This window comes from Panthera uncia (genome assembly GCF_023721935.1).
Source record: "Panthera uncia isolate 11264 chromosome B2 unlocalized genomic scaffold, Puncia_PCG_1.0 HiC_scaffold_24, whole genome shotgun sequence".
NCBI lineage: Eukaryota > Metazoa > Chordata > Mammalia > Carnivora > Felidae > Panthera > Panthera uncia.
The window spans coordinates 80,849,245-80,868,379 of record NW_026057580.1 but is presented as its reverse complement, the minus strand read 5'-3'; the positions used below and the strand labels follow the sequence as shown (position 1 = coordinate 80,868,379).

The 19,135-nt window shown below is 35.1% G+C and overlaps 1 protein-coding gene across 3 annotated transcripts in view; it reads right to left on the bottom strand.

The window, feature by feature from the left end:
* The window catches only part of NKAIN2 (sodium/potassium transporting ATPase interacting 2), a 981,572-nt gene that overhangs the window by 515,988 nt on the left and 446,449 nt on the right, over nucleotides 1-19,135 (bottom strand). For all 3 annotated transcript variants that reach the window (XR_007462564.1, XM_049652959.1, XM_049652958.1), the window contains exon 2: nucleotides 7,511-7,648. Coding sequence is in view for 2 of the 3 variants with exons in the window: in XM_049652959.1 (XP_049508916.1) it covers nucleotides 7,511-7,648 (138 nt within the window). In the remaining variant the exon portion in view is untranslated. The remainder of the gene's footprint in view (nucleotides 1-7,510; nucleotides 7,649-19,135) is intronic.

Here is a 19,135-nt window from a genome sequence, read left to right as displayed (position 1 = left end):
TAGCAGTTAGGAACCTACAGAGTCTTCAGATTACTTTATACTACTTATAGCACTACAACTCATTAACATTTTTTGGTCATTAACTAATAAACTGAATAACCCAAATCACATCCTGCTTGCCTGTATCTTTAGCTCAAATAAAGATGTGCTGAACAATTTCACTTATGACATGAGGAAATACTTTCACGGGAGCCATTTGTATGTATGCATTTGTAAATTACACCCAGAGTTAACTGGGACTTTTTGGGGAGACTTGATGTTGCCAAGAATTATACAAAACACAGGCTTTCTATGGCTTCAGATTTCCTTTGCTTAGTATTGAAAACATCTATTTTATTTTCCTTCAACATATTACATTCCTTGAAATGCCAGAGACCCTCAAAGGGTACTATTGTGTTCTTGTTCCAGTTACCTGTTCTAAATATTTCTTCTTTACTCTTATGTGAGAGATTAGTAAAGGAAACAAAACTCATTGCCAATATTTTCTAAATTGGATTTATTGCTACTGTGCTCAGTGTTTCAGAGGATGTCACATGCTATTATTTTATCATTTTTTCCCAATTAAATAGAATAAAATGTTCCATCAATAATTTGAAACTCTACAAATAACAAATGTGAAAAGGCACACATTTTCCTAAGACTCTATTTCAGGGACTCTGTCTGCCTTTTTGTTTTATCAAAATCAGAACTAAGGATAATGAAGCCTTATCATTAAACTTTTCAAAATGAAATTTAAATTTTATAATTTTTAAAGCAATAGAAAATATCACAAAGGGACATGGAGTTTATTTCAATAAGAAAAAAATAATAAACATCCCAAATAACAATTTATGATAAAGGATAAATATCTTTACTATGTGATCAATACATAAAAATTGTTATGATAAACACTGACTCCAAAAAAATGAGTAAAGATAAATAAATCCAAGCCAAAGACAACCCCCCCTAAAAAAGGATATCAAAGTGGAAAATGGCTAATGAACACATGAAAAAGTCCAACTCTGTGAAGATAAGAAATGCAATTCAAAACAAAAATGACATTTCTCTTCTATAAGACTGATAAATATGAGAACAGATAATATTCAGGGTTAGCAAGAGCGCAGTAAAATAGACTACACTGCACATTTGTGGGAGGATAATTCAGTAAACTAATTTTGGATAGGTAACTCAATTATATACTAAGAATCTTAAAATTGTTTAAGGTGATTTAAACAATGATTAAAATTAAAATGATTCAACTCTACTGAGATATTTCTCCTAATGAATGAAATCACAAATAAAGATGAGAGCATTTTAACAGAAATGATTATATGGAATTATCTATCATAAAAATGGAAATCATGTAATATGTAATATATAACATACCGCAATATATAGTATATATTGTTATAGAGTATGATAAATAAGAATGTGAAAGGTTAAATGAACAATATCCATATGAATTTTATAACTGTTTGATAGAATGTTAAAGAAATGATGACATATTTGAGATGTAACATAATCTGACATGTTTCATTTGCACATACATGAAGGGAATATGCAGAAATATTAATAATAGTTTTCAATTGTAAAATTGTGAATGTTTTTATTTTTATACTTAATTGTTTAATAATGCAAACATATAATATGGCAAAGAAATAATAAAGACCTATATTTCCAGGAGAGAGAAAAATAAATTTCACTGTTTGTATCTAAGTTTCCAGTGCACAGAGATTGTTGGAAATTACTCAAGTGCAGCAATATATTAATGTTAGTTACAGCTTGCCCCCAATTATACATTTTTTCTGCTAAATAGAGATTCTTCAATGATCAGAATTTCTGATATCCATAATTCCATTCAAGTTGTTTTTTAAGTTTATTCATTTATTTTGAGAGAGAGAGAGAGAGTGACTAGAGGAGGAGGCAGAGAGACAGGGAGAGAGAGAATCTTAAGCAGGCTCTGCACTATCAGCACAGACCCCAACATGGGGTTCGAACTCATAAACCATGAGATCCTGACTTGAGCTGAAGTCGGACACTTAACTGGCCACCCAGATGCCCCTCTTTTTTTTAAGTTTATATTTATTTATTTTTGAGAGAGAGAGACTGAGTGAGCAAGGGGGGAAGGGGTAGAGAGGAAGGGGAAAGAGAAAATAGCAAGTAGTTCTGCCTTGGCAACAGAGTGAGATCATGGCCTGAGTCAAAACCAAGAGTCAGATGCTTAACCAACTCAGCCACCCAGGCACCCCTCAAGTTTCTTTTAATTTTAATTCCTCTTGCTATCTTTAGGGAAACTAAAAATCTTAATTCCATTTTGATGGTGAAATCTCTATTTTCCTGAATCGACTTTTGACCTTTAATATGGCATCATGGAAATTAGATTCCATTAATTTGATTATACAGAAATCTGCTATACAGAAAATATGCAGAAATAAATAACTAAAACGGACTGGTACCAAAACTCAAATGATATTATAATATAAACTTAAAACACAGTATTAGTTTTGAGAAATGGTAGTAGGTGGAAGCCAGAAGGGCAGTGAAGAGATCTCATTGAAGACAGGAAGGAGGGCAGTAAGAAAGTTGTTTTTGAGGACTGGAGAAAAAAAGGATTCATAATAAACTACTATCAGAACAATTAACTTGATCATTTGCTGAAACACTGGAAGACAGAAAATATACCTAACAACTTGTGGATCTGGCTAAGGGGACTTCCAAGCAAACAGCAGACAGTGTTGTCATCTTTTAGCCACATATAATATTATATTGTAAGAGAGAGATGAGGTAAAGAAAGAACAATTCAGGTTTTAAGCAGAATTTAGAGGATATTATTTCCAACTCAGGATTTGGGGAGTTGGAAAATAAGTTTCACATTTATAGTATCTCCAGCTGGCAAGAGGTTTTCCACGTAAGATACTGTCTCTAGATGAAATTCAAAATGCTGTTTTCTAATCAAGATCAAATCAAAGATATAGCTCTAAAACACACTGTTGGGACCTCAGAAAGATTTCAGAGGCTCTCTTAGCTATATAAAATATCTAACAATCTTAAAGGTGTCCCATGGCATCTTAACTCTCAGCTCATGCATCTTTACTCTCAAACAATCTGTCTTGAAAATATCTGTTGGTATGTATTTTACCTAAAAAGATGGGATTGTACTTTGATACATAGGAATCCTACAAAATTGTTTTAAGGGTTGTAGCAGGCTGAAATAAATGGGGAATAAATAGTTCACCCAATAGCTTAGAACACTTTGCTCTATTTTAAACTGCTTGCCAGCCTATCACTAGTCTATGAAGTTTGGTATCATTTCAAGTAATAATAACAGCAATAAGGAGAAACATATAGCTAACCTTTATTGACCACTTAAAAAAATACAGCTACCCTACAACCCAGCAATTGCACTACTAGGTATTTATTGAAAGGATACAAAAATGCTGATTCAAAGAGGCTGACACACCCCAATGTTTATAGCAGCACTATAAATATTAGCCAAATTATGGAAAGAGCCCAAATGTCCTTCTGATGAAAGGATAAAGAAGATGTGGTGTGTGTATACACACACACACACACACACACACACACACTGGAATATTGCTCGGTGATCAAAAAGAACAAAATCTTGCCATTTGCCACAACATGGATGGAAATACAATGCATTATGCTAAGCAAAGTAAGTCAGTCAGAAAAAGACAAATACTATATGATTTATCTCATATGAGAAATGTAAGAAACGAAACAGATTAACATAGGGGAAGGGAAAGAAAAACAAGATAAAAACAGAGAAGAAGGAAAACCATAAGAGACTCTTAAATACAGAGAATAAACTGAGGGCTGCTGGAGGAGTGTTGGGAGGGGATGGGCTAAATGGGTGATGGGTATTAAGGAAGACACTTGTTGGGATGAGCATTGGGTTTATATGTAAGTGATGAATCACTAAATTCTATTCCTGAAATCATGATTACACTATATGTTAACTAACTTGGATTTAAATAAAATTAAAAAAATAATAACAGTAAGGAGAAACATATTATAACTAACCTTTATTGACCACTTTTTAAATGCCAAATTCCTCTTACACCTCCAAACCAATGCCTGAGTTTTGAAACTATTCAAAAATTTTCATCCACATCTAGATATTCATTCCAAGAGCTCTATCAGAGATGGAGATGACATATTCATAAGATTATGATCAACTGATACATGAATTCAGCAAAGTCACAAGATACAAAATCAATGTCCAGAAATCGGTTGCATTTCTATACACCAATAATGAAGCAACATAAAGGGAAATCAATAAATTGATCTCATTTACAGTTGTACCAAGAGCCATAAAATACCTAGGAGTAAACCTAACCACAGATGTAAAAGTTCTGCATGCTGAAAACTATTGAAAACGTATGAAGGAAATCGAACACACAAAGAAATGGAAAAACATTCCATGCTCATGGGTTGGAAGAATAAATATTGTTAAAATGTCAATATTACCCAAAGCGATCTACACATTCAATGCAATCCCAATCCAAATTGCACCAGCATTCTTCTCAAAGCTAGAACAAACAATCCTAAAATTTGTATGGAACCACTAAAGACCCTGAATAGCCAAAGTATTGTCGAAAAGGAAAACCAAAGTGGGAGGCATCACAATCCCAGACTTTAGCCTCTACTACAAAGCTATAATCATCAAGACAGCATGGTATTGGCACAAAAACAGACACACAGACCAATGGAATAGAATAGAGAACCCAGAACTGGACCGACAAATGTATGGCCAACTAATCTTTGACAAAGCCAGAAAGAGTATCCAATGGAATACAAAAAGATAGTCTCTTTAGCAAATGGTGCTGGGAGAACCAGACAGCAACATGCAGAAGAATGAAACTAGACCACTTTCTTGCACCATACAGAACAACAAATTCAAGATGGATGAAAGACCTAAACATGAGACAGGAAACCATTAAAACCTGAGAGGAAAAAATAGGACACAACCTCTTTGACCTCAGCCACAGCAGTTTCTTGCTTGACATGTTTCCCAAGGAAAGGGAATTAAAAGCAGAAAATGAACTATTGGAAACTCATCAAGATAAAAAGCTTTTGGACTGCAAAGGAAACAACCAACAAAACTAAAAAGCAACTGACAGAATGGGAGAAGATATTTGCAAATGACATATTGGACAAAGGGTTAGTATCCAAAATCTATAAAGAACTTGCCAAACTCAACACCCAAAAAACAATAATCCAGTTAAGAAATGGGCAAAAGACATGAATCGACACTTTTCAAAAGAAGACATCCAGATGGCCAATAGACACATGAAAAGATGCTCAACATCACTCATCATCAGGGAAATACAAATCACAGCCACACTGAGGTACCACCTCATACCATTCAGAGTGGCTGAAATTAACAACTCAGGCAACAACAGATGTTGGCGAGGATGTGGAGAAACAGGAACCCTCTTGCACTGTTGGTGGGAATGCAAACTGGTGCAGCTGCTCTGAAAAACAGTGTGGAGGTTCCTCAAAAAATTAAAAGTAGAACTACCCTATGACCCAGCAATAGCACTACTAGGAATTTTTCCAAAGGATACAGTAATGCTGATTCGTACGGGCACATATACCCCAATGTCTATAGCACCACTCTCAACAATAGCCAAATTATGGAAAGAGCCTAAATGTCCATCAATTGATGAATGGATAAAGAACATGTGGATTATATATACAATGGAATACTACTTGGCAATGAGAAAGAATGAAATCCTGCCATTTGCAGCAATGTGGATGGAACTGGAGGGTATTATGCTAAGTGAAATAAGTCAGTCAGAGAAAGACAGACATCGTATGTTTTCACTCATATGTGGAACTTGAGAAACTTAACAGAAGATCATGGGAGAAAGGAAGGGGAAAAATAGTTGCAAACAGAGAGGGAGGGAGGCAAACCATAAGATACTCTTAAATACAGTGAACACGCTGAGGGTGGATGGGGGACGGGGGGAGAGGGGAAAATGGGTGATGGGCATTGAGGAGGGCACTTGTGGGATGAGCACTGGGTGTTATATGTAAGCAATGAATCACTGAATCTACCTCCCAATCTAAGAGCACACTATATACACTGTATGTTAGCCGACTTGACAATAAGTTATATTTTAAAAAGATTATAATCAGAGGAACATTATTTACACAAATAAAGAGAACAGTTAAATTAAGAATCATTAATATGATGGCTTATAATTCATTAATTAAAGCATGAATTAATATAATTATTACTTTTATTTTAAAAGTAGGAACTCTAAAAATTGGCAAGTTTACGCCTGTTTAAAGTATAAAAAAATGGTAGATGCAAGATTTCAATCCTAGTATTATGACTTCAGAAGACCAATTCCCAATCGCTATACTTTTTTCCCTATATTAGATCATATCACAGTTTATATAAGAAAATGAATCATGCTATCGTATCTTGTGTATTGAAAAACTTTAGCCTGCAAAAAAACATATCCTACATTGTACATGATTTACGTGGCTATACACCGTTAGAGGGGACGTGCTCATTTCTGGGCACGCACCCAGAGGAGAAAGCTATGGGTTTCTCACTCATCCTTAGCCAGACAGTGGATCCCTTGGTCCAGCTGTCACCACATTGTCTGTTTCAGTATCAGTGAGCTTTATCTAGGTTCCAGATGACTGAGACAACAGGTCATAAGAGGGCATCTTTTATGTGAAGGAGGCCTTTGTGAAACCCGAGAAGGCTTGCTGGTTTGTGTTGAACAAGGCAGAGCTCTAGCTGCACTATCTTATATATATTCCTTTACCACCAAATTGCTTTATAATTTTACATAAATACTTATAGACTTTTCCTTTGTCAAAAATAGAAGAGAAAAAATGATGAAACTAAAAAAAAATCTACATTAATGAAGAGCTATAGCTGAGATCTGAGGCACACACAAAGGTAAAAAATTCTAAGTTATGGTTCCCATAGCAACAGCAACACAGTTGGATTTCACTTTTATGTTAAGTAAGTTTAACTTGAGTGGAGATGCAAAACACTCCCTCTGAACCAAAAAGAGAATTATGGAGAATATAGAGACTATGATCCAGACTCTTCTGGCTTTCAAAGGTATCAAATATTAACCCTAATATATGTTAATAGTTTCACATCAAAACTATATGTTCATTTGCATTGACTTAAAACTACTTTTATTCAATTTGTAAAATATGATTATTTAAAATGGGAAAAACTCCCATCCAAATGTGTTAAATCAAAGGACGCCATCTTATAATTTGGAAATATAAGTGCATAGTTTGTTTTTAATTACAATAGAATACTTGCTGAAAGTTTAATTTATGAAAATGCAATCTGATTACATTCACTGTCAAGTGTTTTAAACTTGACATTTCCAATTACTGTAGATGTTATCTGAAACTAGGAAAACAAACTAACAGTACTTCAAAGAGAGGACATACATATAAATTTTCAAGACATTTGTAGTTTGCATCTGTATTTCAATGTTTTTAAAGAAGCAGGAAGGGTACTTACTCCTGTTATGTAACGAGGTCTATATTGAATAGTCCCAAATAAACCAAGAATGACGATAATAATATGTACAAAATTTGCCAGGATAGGTGCCCACTGATATCCAAGGAAGTCAAATATTTGCCTCTCCAGCACACAAACCTAGAATAGTAAAACAGGGTACAGAGGTAAGCACAGTGGTGAGAGAGAAGAGACGGCAAAAGGATCATATTGCATTATAATTAGCAATTATAACTGTGTTACCATATCTGGCATTTATCTTTAATAGTAAGACTGACATTTTCAGGTATATTTCAAAGAAACACTATGGAGGCTGTAGATCCATAGGCAGCTACAATCCTTTTCAGAATGATTTTGTGGAGGCATCAAGCCATATTCACAGGATATCATCTGTGCAGTCACAGGATAAATTATATTGTCATATGCACTAACACTTGAATTCATCAACCAGCAAGTTTGCAAAGTCCACACAAAGGGTATGTTGTTAGGATCTGCTCAAATGTCATTATATAAATTGAAAAATAAAACAAATGGGAGTTATGTGGAGGAAAAATAACTCATCAGCAAGTCAACCAACTTGGATTATGGACTTAGATTTGCCTCTAACTGTGGTTGTGTGACTAGCTAAGTCTAGAAAGGACTAGGTAAGTCTTTCACTTCTCTGGGGGTACTGATCCTTCATTTGTAAAATTCAGGACTTTGACTTCTAACCCAAATAATACTGGATTATAAGTCAAAAATGACTTTTTTTGTTATACTCAGTTACGTATATAACCAGACAAAAGGGTGCAAAAAGGACATTAAAACACTGAGAAGCAAAAATAAAAACAAAGTGTCACTGTTATAAAAGCAAGGAACGTAGGTCATTTAAAATTATCCTACATTTATCTATGTTTACAACTTTACAATTAAGACACAGGTACAAATCTAAGGATTGAGAGAAGAAAAACAAAACAAACCAACCAACCTAATCAACCAAACAAACAACTAAACAATGAAACAAAAGCTGTGATAGTCCAGAAGTACCATTTTATATTGACAAGTAAAACCTGATAGCTATCAAGTTTCTCATAAGATCAAATAAATTCACTTTTATTCTTCCTGCCTGCCCTCAGGTGGAATGATAATAAACGGTTGCGAGTAAAACATTGTGAAAAGACCTGGTATTCCACACAAAGATTCAACAGTGTCTTTGGTTGTTTTTCAATCTAGGCTTTAAAGAAAAAGGATATTTTAAAACCTCTACATTACTGACATTACTATGCTTTGATGATATTTCTTGTCAGAAGGACATACTGACTCTCAAAACAGCCAGTGTGCTTTTAAATTAAATACCTGTAGCTCAGTTTGAAGATTTCTTGAATGATCAATATTTCCACTGTACTTCTTTAGCTGAACAACACATATTCCCATCAGGCATTGAAAAAGAAAATAAATTCATGACAACTGTTTGCATAACACTTCTGTTTCCTAAGGCAACCAAGGGCTGTAACAGTAATCCAGCCTTGTCAAATCTTCATTTTCACTTATCTTGGCAATGATTAAAAAAAGAGAGAATCTAGGTCTGTTCTACCTTGCATATTCTAAATCCACAATATCCACCAGAGTTGCAAAAGTGGAACGTAAATAATATTGCACATAACTGCAGGTTCATAAACCTTGAACTGCCTTCTAATGAAACATTCCTTCAACTGTTATCATGCAGTCAACACTTCACATAAAGGAGACCCATTTGTAATGTTAGGCAGTATAATGTATCCCTTGTTTTTGAATCTATTAATGGTACCAAAAAAATAAGTGGCGGTTCTTGGAGCAACTGCTAATCATTTGTATAAAAGCTCTCTCCAACTTAGAACTCTCTAAACTCATCCTATGAATAAACGGTAAGTAGGAATGTAAACAGCAGCAAGAGGAATCTAAACTCTATAAATTTTAAGCATCATAACTGTGGGGACACAGCAGGGAAAAAGTATAGAGGATGAAACGCATTAGTCAAACAGTGGGAAATCTCTCGATGAATGCACCAATTATGGAAGAAAATAGCAGTACCATCGTTAATTATAAAAAATATATAGATGATAATATAGTTGCTAATTCTGCATGGCTAAAATGAATTTATGTCAACATTTATTAGTCTTTTTTTTTTAATGACAGAACTAATAGTTTCATCAAACATTACTTACAAGGTTTTGCAGACTGAATAAGTTAATGTGCAATTCCTCAATTATAATATTCCCGCTTTTACCCTGTTTCTGATTGACCCTATTAGCCATCATAAGTAGCTTTATCATAGGTCCTGTTATTTAGAGCTGGGACTAAAGAAGGGAAGATTTTCTGAAAAATTCAGAGAATATAAAGGGAATAACAATTTATAGAAGTAGTTAGTCTTTTCTAAGAATTCCTTCAAAAAGGAATTATATTAACTGTGGAATCACTGAAAGGGTTATGGGGTTGTAGGGAAGAGAATAGATGCTAGTTATAACATTTCTTACGCGATGGGCATCCTTGCTAATCCCCAGTCATGTATTATCTCAATGTGTCTGAGAGGTAAATATTGTCTTGCTTTTCAGATTAAGAACTCTCAGATGTATGGTGGCTAAGTGATTCTCCTGATATCTTAGAATGGTAAATACTAAACAAACAAGTAAACAAACAAAAAAAGTAGGCTCTGTGCATGGCCAGTGGGCCATGTTCCCAATGTTGTAGATTTGTGACACACCCAGTTCAGAAACAAAAGCTTTCACAGTTTATGTTGTAGACCTATGTTGGTCACAGGATATGTGCTGCTTTTTACCTTACTTATTTTGGAATAATACAGAGAACTTCTTTGATCATAGCTGTCAGTTCATATCATCATTAGTCAAGGCAAATTTGTTTTTTTGTTTTTGTTTTTTGTTGTTTTGGTTTTTTTTTTGCCTCCTTCAACCCATGTTCTCAGAGTTATTTTGCTTCCTCCCGTTATATTTGCTTTATGTGCTTTCTATTACCTGGCATACAAATATAGGTATACGGCCTTGAAAAACATAAACAAATATTCCTCAACTTATAATGGCATTACTTCCTGATAAACCCATCACAGGTCAAAAATATCATAAGTCAAAATGCATTTAATATACTTCACCTACCAAACATCCTGTCTGAGTTTATCTTTTTTAAAATTTTTTAAATGTTTTTATTTCTTTTTGAGACAGAGAGAGACAGAGCATGAGCAGGGGAGGGGCGGAGAGAGAGGGAGACACAGAATCTGAAGCAGGCTCCAGGCTCTGAGCTGTCAGCACAGAGCCTGACGCAGGGCTCGAACTCATGGACTGTGAGATCATGACCTGAGCCAAAGCCAGACGCTTAACCAACTGAGCCACCCAGGCACCTCTTATCTTATCCTATCTTGAATGTGCTCAGAACACTAACATTAGAAAACCATAGGACAACATCATCCAACGCAAGGCCTATTTTATAATAAGGTGTTGAATATGTCATGTGATTTATTGATATCGTCCTGAAAGTGAAAAACAGAATGGTTGTATGGGTACAGAATGGTTATAAGTGTACTGGTTGTTTACTCTTGTGATCTGTAGCTACCTGGGAGCTGTGGCTTCCTGCCTCTGTCTAGCATCACTAGAGACAATCGTACTCTATATCACTAGTCCGGGAAAAGATCCAAATTCACAATCTGAAGTATAGTTTCTACTGCAGATGTATTGCTTTCACACCATTGTAAAGTCAAAGAATCGTAAGCCAAACAATCCTAAATTCGGAACTGTCTCTACCGCTGTTGTTTCTGTGTGTCGTTTTCATATAAAAAGTGTTATGGAATAAGTCCCTCTCATGCTTGTTAGTTTTGCTGTATGTAAATTTTGTTCTTTGTGTTTTGTTTCTACATAGTAGCCTGTTATTAATGCATAACTTGTTGCTTTCCATAAAGAATTCTGTGCCTTTACATTACTATTATGATGATGTTTCTATTTGTTAACATAAACACAAGCTAATCTTTATCAATTATTATTTCTGCATCTATTGAGATAATCACTTTATTCTTTTCTTTGATATCATGAATGCGATTGTGTATATTGATGGTTTTTGCCACGTTAAATTTTCCTTTTCTTCCTGGGAAAATCCCTATTTGAAATTTAATATATTTTTTTTTTTACCAGAGTTTCAGTTTGGATTAAAGAAAATTTTATTTGTAAGTTTTATATAGATAAGCTGACCCATAACTTATTTTTTCTCTCTTTCTCTAACTCTGTTATAGAGTTTGTAACAGCCCTAAAATATAAGGTACAATACTCATTTAAACACTTAACAAATTTTGAAGAAACCATCAGTCCTATTCTCTTTCCCCAGAAGCAACCGTGTCTTGAGGAAACTCTATTAAGTACACAGCTTTTCAGGAAAATATTGTATGTAGACGCCAGCACATAGGCATTTGTCTGTCATATATATGTCTTGAATTTTTCCCACACAATTTTATTTACACAAATGGGATTGCAATGGTATGGTTTTTCCCCTTGCACTTTGTGATGTTTGTGGATGTCTCTCCATATTAGTGCACCCTACACATACATTATATCTTTATTATTAAGTGCTCCATTTAAAAAATATTTATTTATTTTTGGGACAGTGCAAGTGGAGAAGGGATAGACAGAGGAGGACAGAGGGTCTGAAGAGGGCTCTGCACTGGCTGGGTGACAGCAGCAAGCCTGTGTGGGCCTCGAACCACCCAAACTGTGAGATCATGACCTGAGCCAAAGTTGGACACTCAACCGACAGAGCCACCCAGGTGCCCCTTAAGTGTTCCATTTTAACAGATAATCATTTGGTTTCCAAGTCTTGGCTATACCACACCTGAGTGCATTAAACAACCTTGTACATGTGTGTTGGTACATCTATAGGCTAGATCCTTAGATCTGAAAATGCTGGGTCAAATTCTGATCGCAAAATCCCAAATATTATAAAAGTGTTATTCATTCTCTTTGATATAAATGTATATACTGTTAAAATATGAAAACTTCTCTACTCTTTTGCATTATAATAAACATGAATCTTAGTAGTCACTGTTTATCTAGTTGAACACGCTTAAACTGAAAAAGTTTTCAAAAACTTTCTTATAAGTATATTAAGTAGAATTCATCTTACTAACAATGACAACAAATATTCATAAAAAGCACCTGTGAGATCTCTTTAGGATAAATGTATTGACTTTTCAAACTGGACGAGACTCACTCTACACTCCTCAATTTATATCTGAGAAGACTGGACCCAATTAAGTAAATAATTTGTTAAATTAATTTGACCCCTTAATGGGAGTATTCAGTCTACAGCAAGTTTGCTTCAAATGTTTGCATGGCAAATTGAGAATCATTCATATTTCCTAGGTAGCTATTGCCATTTAGCTGTATTAACAAGGCAATTACATGTACATGAACACTTTCAGATATCTTCTAAAAGCCATAATGGGATGTTTATAGCTAGCTGTTTTCAACTGGTGGGACTCAAAATTGGGTTCCTTGAGACACTGCATTTTGTGAATAACTAACTAAGATTTCTTAATAAATTTTCCTCCCCAATATTTCTGTAACTTTATGCCCTTAAAATGTCATCTGTAAGTTATTACAATTAATATGAAATAAAACTAATACACAGAATTTGAGAAGAAAAATATAGTTTTTTATTTTCTTATAGTAGAACACAGGTTCCTAGATTTAAAAAGAAATTTGAGTGTGTTATTAAACGCTAGTGACAACCAAATTGTTTCTAGTGTCTAAATTATATATTGAAATTGAAATTGAAATTATCTATGGACATGCCCGTTCTCCTCCCTGCACCCTCACCATTTCACTGTCTTTACTCTCCTTTAGGAGTCCTGCTTTTAGACTGTCTCCACTCTCAGGTATCTGAGGAGAGATAAGACAGACCCAGACTGAGATGCTAGGCAAGTGGAGCACTCTATGCAAAGTCCCTCCCCGTTATCCATGTGAACTTCAGGGAAATGACAAAGCTCATCATGAGATTGTAGAATTTCATGAATCAATAAAGAAAGGATTTGCCTTTTCACTGGTTTCGGGAGAAGATAACTGACAAAATTAGCTTTATTAGAGCATAGAAAGCAGGAAATACGAGGGGAAATCATGATGAAAACTGAAATGGGCACAACAGTCCCCACAATGGGTCCAAAGTTCTTATTTTATCTGTGGGGACTATGAAAGTTTATATAAACTTCCAGACAGACACAACCTCGTATGGCCATCTGTTTGTCAGAATTTTGTCAATAGAAATAGCTGTGACTTTCTCCTACATTCCAGTCAAGTATGGTCAATTGTGTCTTCCCAGTTGTAACTACTCTTTTGTTTCTTGCCCAATAGAGAACTTAAAACAACACTGAAGGAGGTAAGAAAACAGTTCTGGTACTGTCTCCTTGACCCATATAGGACTCTACTTCTATATCACTACTCTGAGATCTTGCCTCGGATTCATGATTCTCTTGCCTGACTCCCCAGTGCATTTTCTATTTCTTGCTTGTCTGCCCATTTTGGTAAAGCTGCCAGTTCTTATGTCTGTATGTATTTAGTTGTTTGTCGCCACACTACATCTCATCCATATTCTGGTTACTTACCCTCCCCTGCAGTCTCCTATGGTGAATTGTAATCTCGAGCACAATCTGGACTGCCTGCTCCAGAATAAAAAAGCATGCCCCATGTTGGTTTCTCTTCTTTTTAAGCCAAACCCCAGGAAATATGTAAAGACTTTAGAGGTTTTCTGGGTCTTTACAACACTGTTGAGATGCTGAGGTCTTTTTGACATTGTCTAAAATACCACAGTATTACAAAGCAAAATTCTGTATGGATATGATTGATGATGTTCCCTGCTTAAGATTCTCTGTGTTGTTCATAGTGGACAAGTGAGAACATATATGCCAGCTTTTAAACATTAGCGGCAGGAGATATGATAGAGACAAATATCTTTTATCTCACCAAGAGTCCCGATTCAAATATGAAATTAAGAGAATAAACTTGAAGTAGAGTCTACAATAATTATACATGTAAGATATGGACACAGCCATGCACAGAGTTTTACTTGAAAAATTTTAACAACTCTTGAGTAACTGCAGTTTTCAAGTGTGTCTGTGTGTGTGTTGGGGGGGGGAGGTGTTTGTTTACTAAATAAAATTGTAAAGTGTTTGATAAGATGTTGGGTCACAAATAACAACTTACCCTATTTTAGTTAAACCAAGGATTTTCTGTCTCCTCCCACATAATTGTTTTTCTTTAAATACAAAACAAAGGAATAAGCCTTAAAGACAAATAATGAAAACATCACCAAAAGGAGATCTGTCCCCAGTGGCTTAAATTATAATAGAAGTTAACATGGGGAAGGGCGCCTGGGCGGCTCAGTCAGTTAAGCATCTGACTCTTGATCTCAGCTCAGGTCATGACCTCACGGTCTGTGGGTTTGAGCCCCACATCGGGTTCTGCGCTGATGGCATGGAGCCTGCTTGGAATTCTTTCTCCCTCTCTCTGCCCTACCCCACTTGTGAGCTCTCTCTCTCAAAATAAATAAATAAACTTAAAAAAAAGAAAGAAGTTAACATGGGGTGCCTGGGTAGCTCAGTCGGTTGGGTGTCTGACTTCGGCTCAGGTCATGATCTCACAGTTCATGGGTTCGGGCCCCGTGTCAGGCTCTGTGCTATCAGCTCAGAGCCTGGAGCCTGCTTTAGATTCTGTGTCTTCCTCACTCTGTGCCCCTCCCCTGCTAATGCTCTATCTCTCTCTGTCTCTCAAAAATAAATAAACGTTAAAAAAATTTTTTAACAGAAGTTAACATATCATAATGGTTCAGGACCCAAGTTTTGAATCAGAAAAAATCTTGTTTAAAATCTAACTCACTATATGACCACAGGTCAACTGACCTCTATGAATCTCAGTGTCTTCATTTATAAAATGGGAATATTGTAGTACAGAGCTTTTTTTTTGTCATACAGAACTTTTAAGATTGGCATGAAGATCAAAATAATAATACATATAATTATTACAATGCTTAAATTACCACCTAACATGTTTGCTAATTAATTCATATCTGAACAACACATAAGAAGTTTAGACACTAGTATTTTAGTAAAAATATTCTAGATTGATAGACTTGCCAGGATATTTTAGTTAGAGATGATTAACTGTTTCATATTTTACCAGTCACAACTGCAAATAATAATATCCTGAGCGGGGGGGGGGGGTCTTCCTTAATGAATGTTTCCCTGCCTCATTCAACATTCCATGTATCTCATCGATTTTAGTACGATGTAAAAGAATAGGCTTCAAATATCACAATTTCTTTCATGTTTTTCTTTATCTCTCCCCACCTTATTTAAAAAAACTCTGTTTCCATATAGTTAATCACAGTAAAGATTTTCAGGAAAGTAATGGGAAAGACTTGGCATGAACTCAAAGAAACTCAATAAAAACAAGTATTCCTGCTTATTACGGAAGTGCTTTTTCTTATAAGGTGCATTACTGAAACAGTCCATGGTATTTCTTACGATTTTTATTGAAATACAGTCAGTCATGTATTTTTGAGGTTAAATTTATAGAGTTATTTAACTGACCCACCTCAGAATAAAATAGTATATTTAAAAATTTTTCTCATCCTTTTGTGTAATAATGCCATTTATATATAACTCTGCATATGACAGCTAATATTCTAGTTGTTGTGATATCAGAACCATTTATTATTTCTCACAGCTGTTCATTCTGCATAGCCATTTATAACCATTTCATGAGTTAACACTCATTCTATCAAAAGACAAATTGATGACTAGCATAACATGCTAGATTTTTAAAAATATATCATTGTAAAGAAGAAGCACAATAATTTGACACTAGAGCACAAAAATATTGCTTGACTGTTGTTGAATTGAACTTACCAAGTCATATAACTGCCTGATCTTTATGTTGATATGCCATATTATGTGTGTGTGAAATCACTATTATTGGATGTTTAGTGGTAGGGATTTAACATTATTTAACTTTTTTTGTTTTTAAATTTTTTTTTTTAACGTTTATTTATTTTTGAGACAGAGAGAGACAGAGCATGAACAGGGGAGGGTCAGAGAGAGAGGGAGACACAGAATCTGAAACAGGCTCCAGGCTCTGAGCTGTCAGCACAGAGCCCGACGCGGGGCTCGAACTCACGGACTGCGAGATCATGACCTGAGCCGAAGTCGGCCGCTTAACTGACTGAGCCACCCAGGCGCCCCTAACATTACTTAACTTAATATCTCCTTATCATAACACAAATCTTTGCCCTTGGAATAGTGAGTATGGATTCTGTTATAATAATTTTTAAAACTTGAGTACTTATTATATCCAAGGCATTATGATAAGGACTTTGATATGCTATTTTAGTTAATGATTACTTTTAAATCATGCATTCTAATGATTATCTATCATTACCTTTATTGTACAGATGAGGAAATTGATACCATGACCATGATTATAGGGCTAATCATTGTAACTTCAATGTCCATATTCTCAACCACAAACTATTTACAACATACTAGAATACTAGAAACTTATAATAGAATCTGATGCTGTTGCTTTCAAAAATTTTAGGGAATCATTTCTACTTTATTACCAAATACTTTCCTAATTTGATAAGTAAACATAAGAGGTTCTTTGGACAAGGTAAAAGATAAAAAGATACAGCAATAAATGTCTTTAAAAATTTTTTAAATAACTTTTACATATAGCTCTATGGCTTGCAAACTCACACAATTATGATAACCCCATAAAATAATCATTATTACTACTACTACTCTATTTCTACAAATTGTGCAATTCACTCTAAAGACAAGTATACGGTTAGGACAGAACCTTTTTGAAAATAAAATAAGCTGAAAGTTTATACTACTGATGCAGTCAGTAGGCTAGTAATCCCACAAAGTTACAATAAAACGACATTTATGTAGACTTGTGTCACAAAATGATTTCATACCTAGATAGACAAATTCTCATTTATTAAGTTTACGGTCTCCCTGTATTCATATGAAATTACCTAAAAAGATCACAGCTCAGGTCCTCTTGATAGATGGGTCTTTGTTTTGATTTTTTTCACAGAGTCTATAATTTTACTCAACGGAAATCTAACTTCTCAGAAGAACTGAATCAACCAAATGATGGCTGTTCTAGGTAGTTTTCATGGCTCACACAAAGCCCATGACAGGTATGAATGAGAATGTTAATGCATCCATTTGACCTTGAAATTTCCAGTTACCTCCACAACAAAGTCTTAACTGATTCAAGCTCAAGCTAATAAACCAATGGGATAAATATTCATAACATAGGGAGAAACTGCTTAAAGTGCAGAAGACCATGGCCATGAACTTTTGAATCATGTATGCTACAAGCACTGATGACATATTATAAGTACTGGACCATGCAAAGCACTGTCCAAGGCACCACTGAGGTGTGGGGTAGGGAATCAGTGATGAGACGAATCAATTTTCACACTGGCTGGCAGAATTAGTCTTATACTATAAGACACCTAATATCTGAAATGGTTCTTAGGGCAGAAATTCTCAAAACTTCCAGAAGACCCAGGTGTAGCTGTTCAAATGACACCCCTGCTATGGATCTGTCTATCTGCTTCTGACCCATTTCCGGATCTCCTACTGCTCATGTAGCAGGTGTACAGAAAAAAACCCCACCATGTGGCTAATATTAACAATATGTAGAAAAACAGATGAGAGAAGGGTTGACTATATTTTAATAAGAGACTTTAGGAATTGGGGAGAATAAGTTGCTAAGTTCATCATCAGCATCATCTGTTCAGCACAGATTTTTTTTTTTTAATTCATCGAGAGCTCAGTAAAAGCCAAAATAACAAAAATAGCTTGAAATGTTCTTATTTTCATGTATCATATGGTATTTCTTTCTCATAGCAAATGACTTTCTCTAGAGAAAATTCTATTGCTATTTTTTAACAGCACAATCATATTAAACATATTAAAGTTGCCATCTGGAGAGTTTCAAATTTGTCAACTAGGTAAAAATGCATATTATATATATATATATTTTTTCTGTAAAGCTGATAAAGAGTCCAAAACACGTCTCATATATCATTATCAGAGAAGCAATGTGTAGGCAGTTTTCAGTTTGGGTCTTAATAAATACTTATTATTTTTGTATAGATTTATATTTTGTGAATTCAAAACAATGTACAATGCCACTCCAATACTCCTCCCCTCCTCCATTTGAGACAGTGAATTAATAATGTTGCTACTATCATCCGCATCCCCTGTTAAGTAGATGCTGTATATTTAACAGGACTGGAGGTGGAAGCACACGTACCATCTCAGGGAACAGAGGTGGACATCATAATGTCCTGCACTCTGGTGTCTCCCTGTCTCCTTTCCCTCCTATCTGCTCTTCTCTTCAAATGAACGCACCAGCAGAGGTTTCAGGGCACTATTTCTTTGACTACAGCAAGGCAGCCATATGGAAGCTGTCAATCAAACCTCTCAAACTCTAGGTTACGTCTGTTTCATAAAATTCAATTTCATAAGGATGGGAGATGGAATGACAGCCTCACTTACTCTGACTGCTAAAGGCCAATCAAGAGTTGAAATGAAAGCAGAAATGT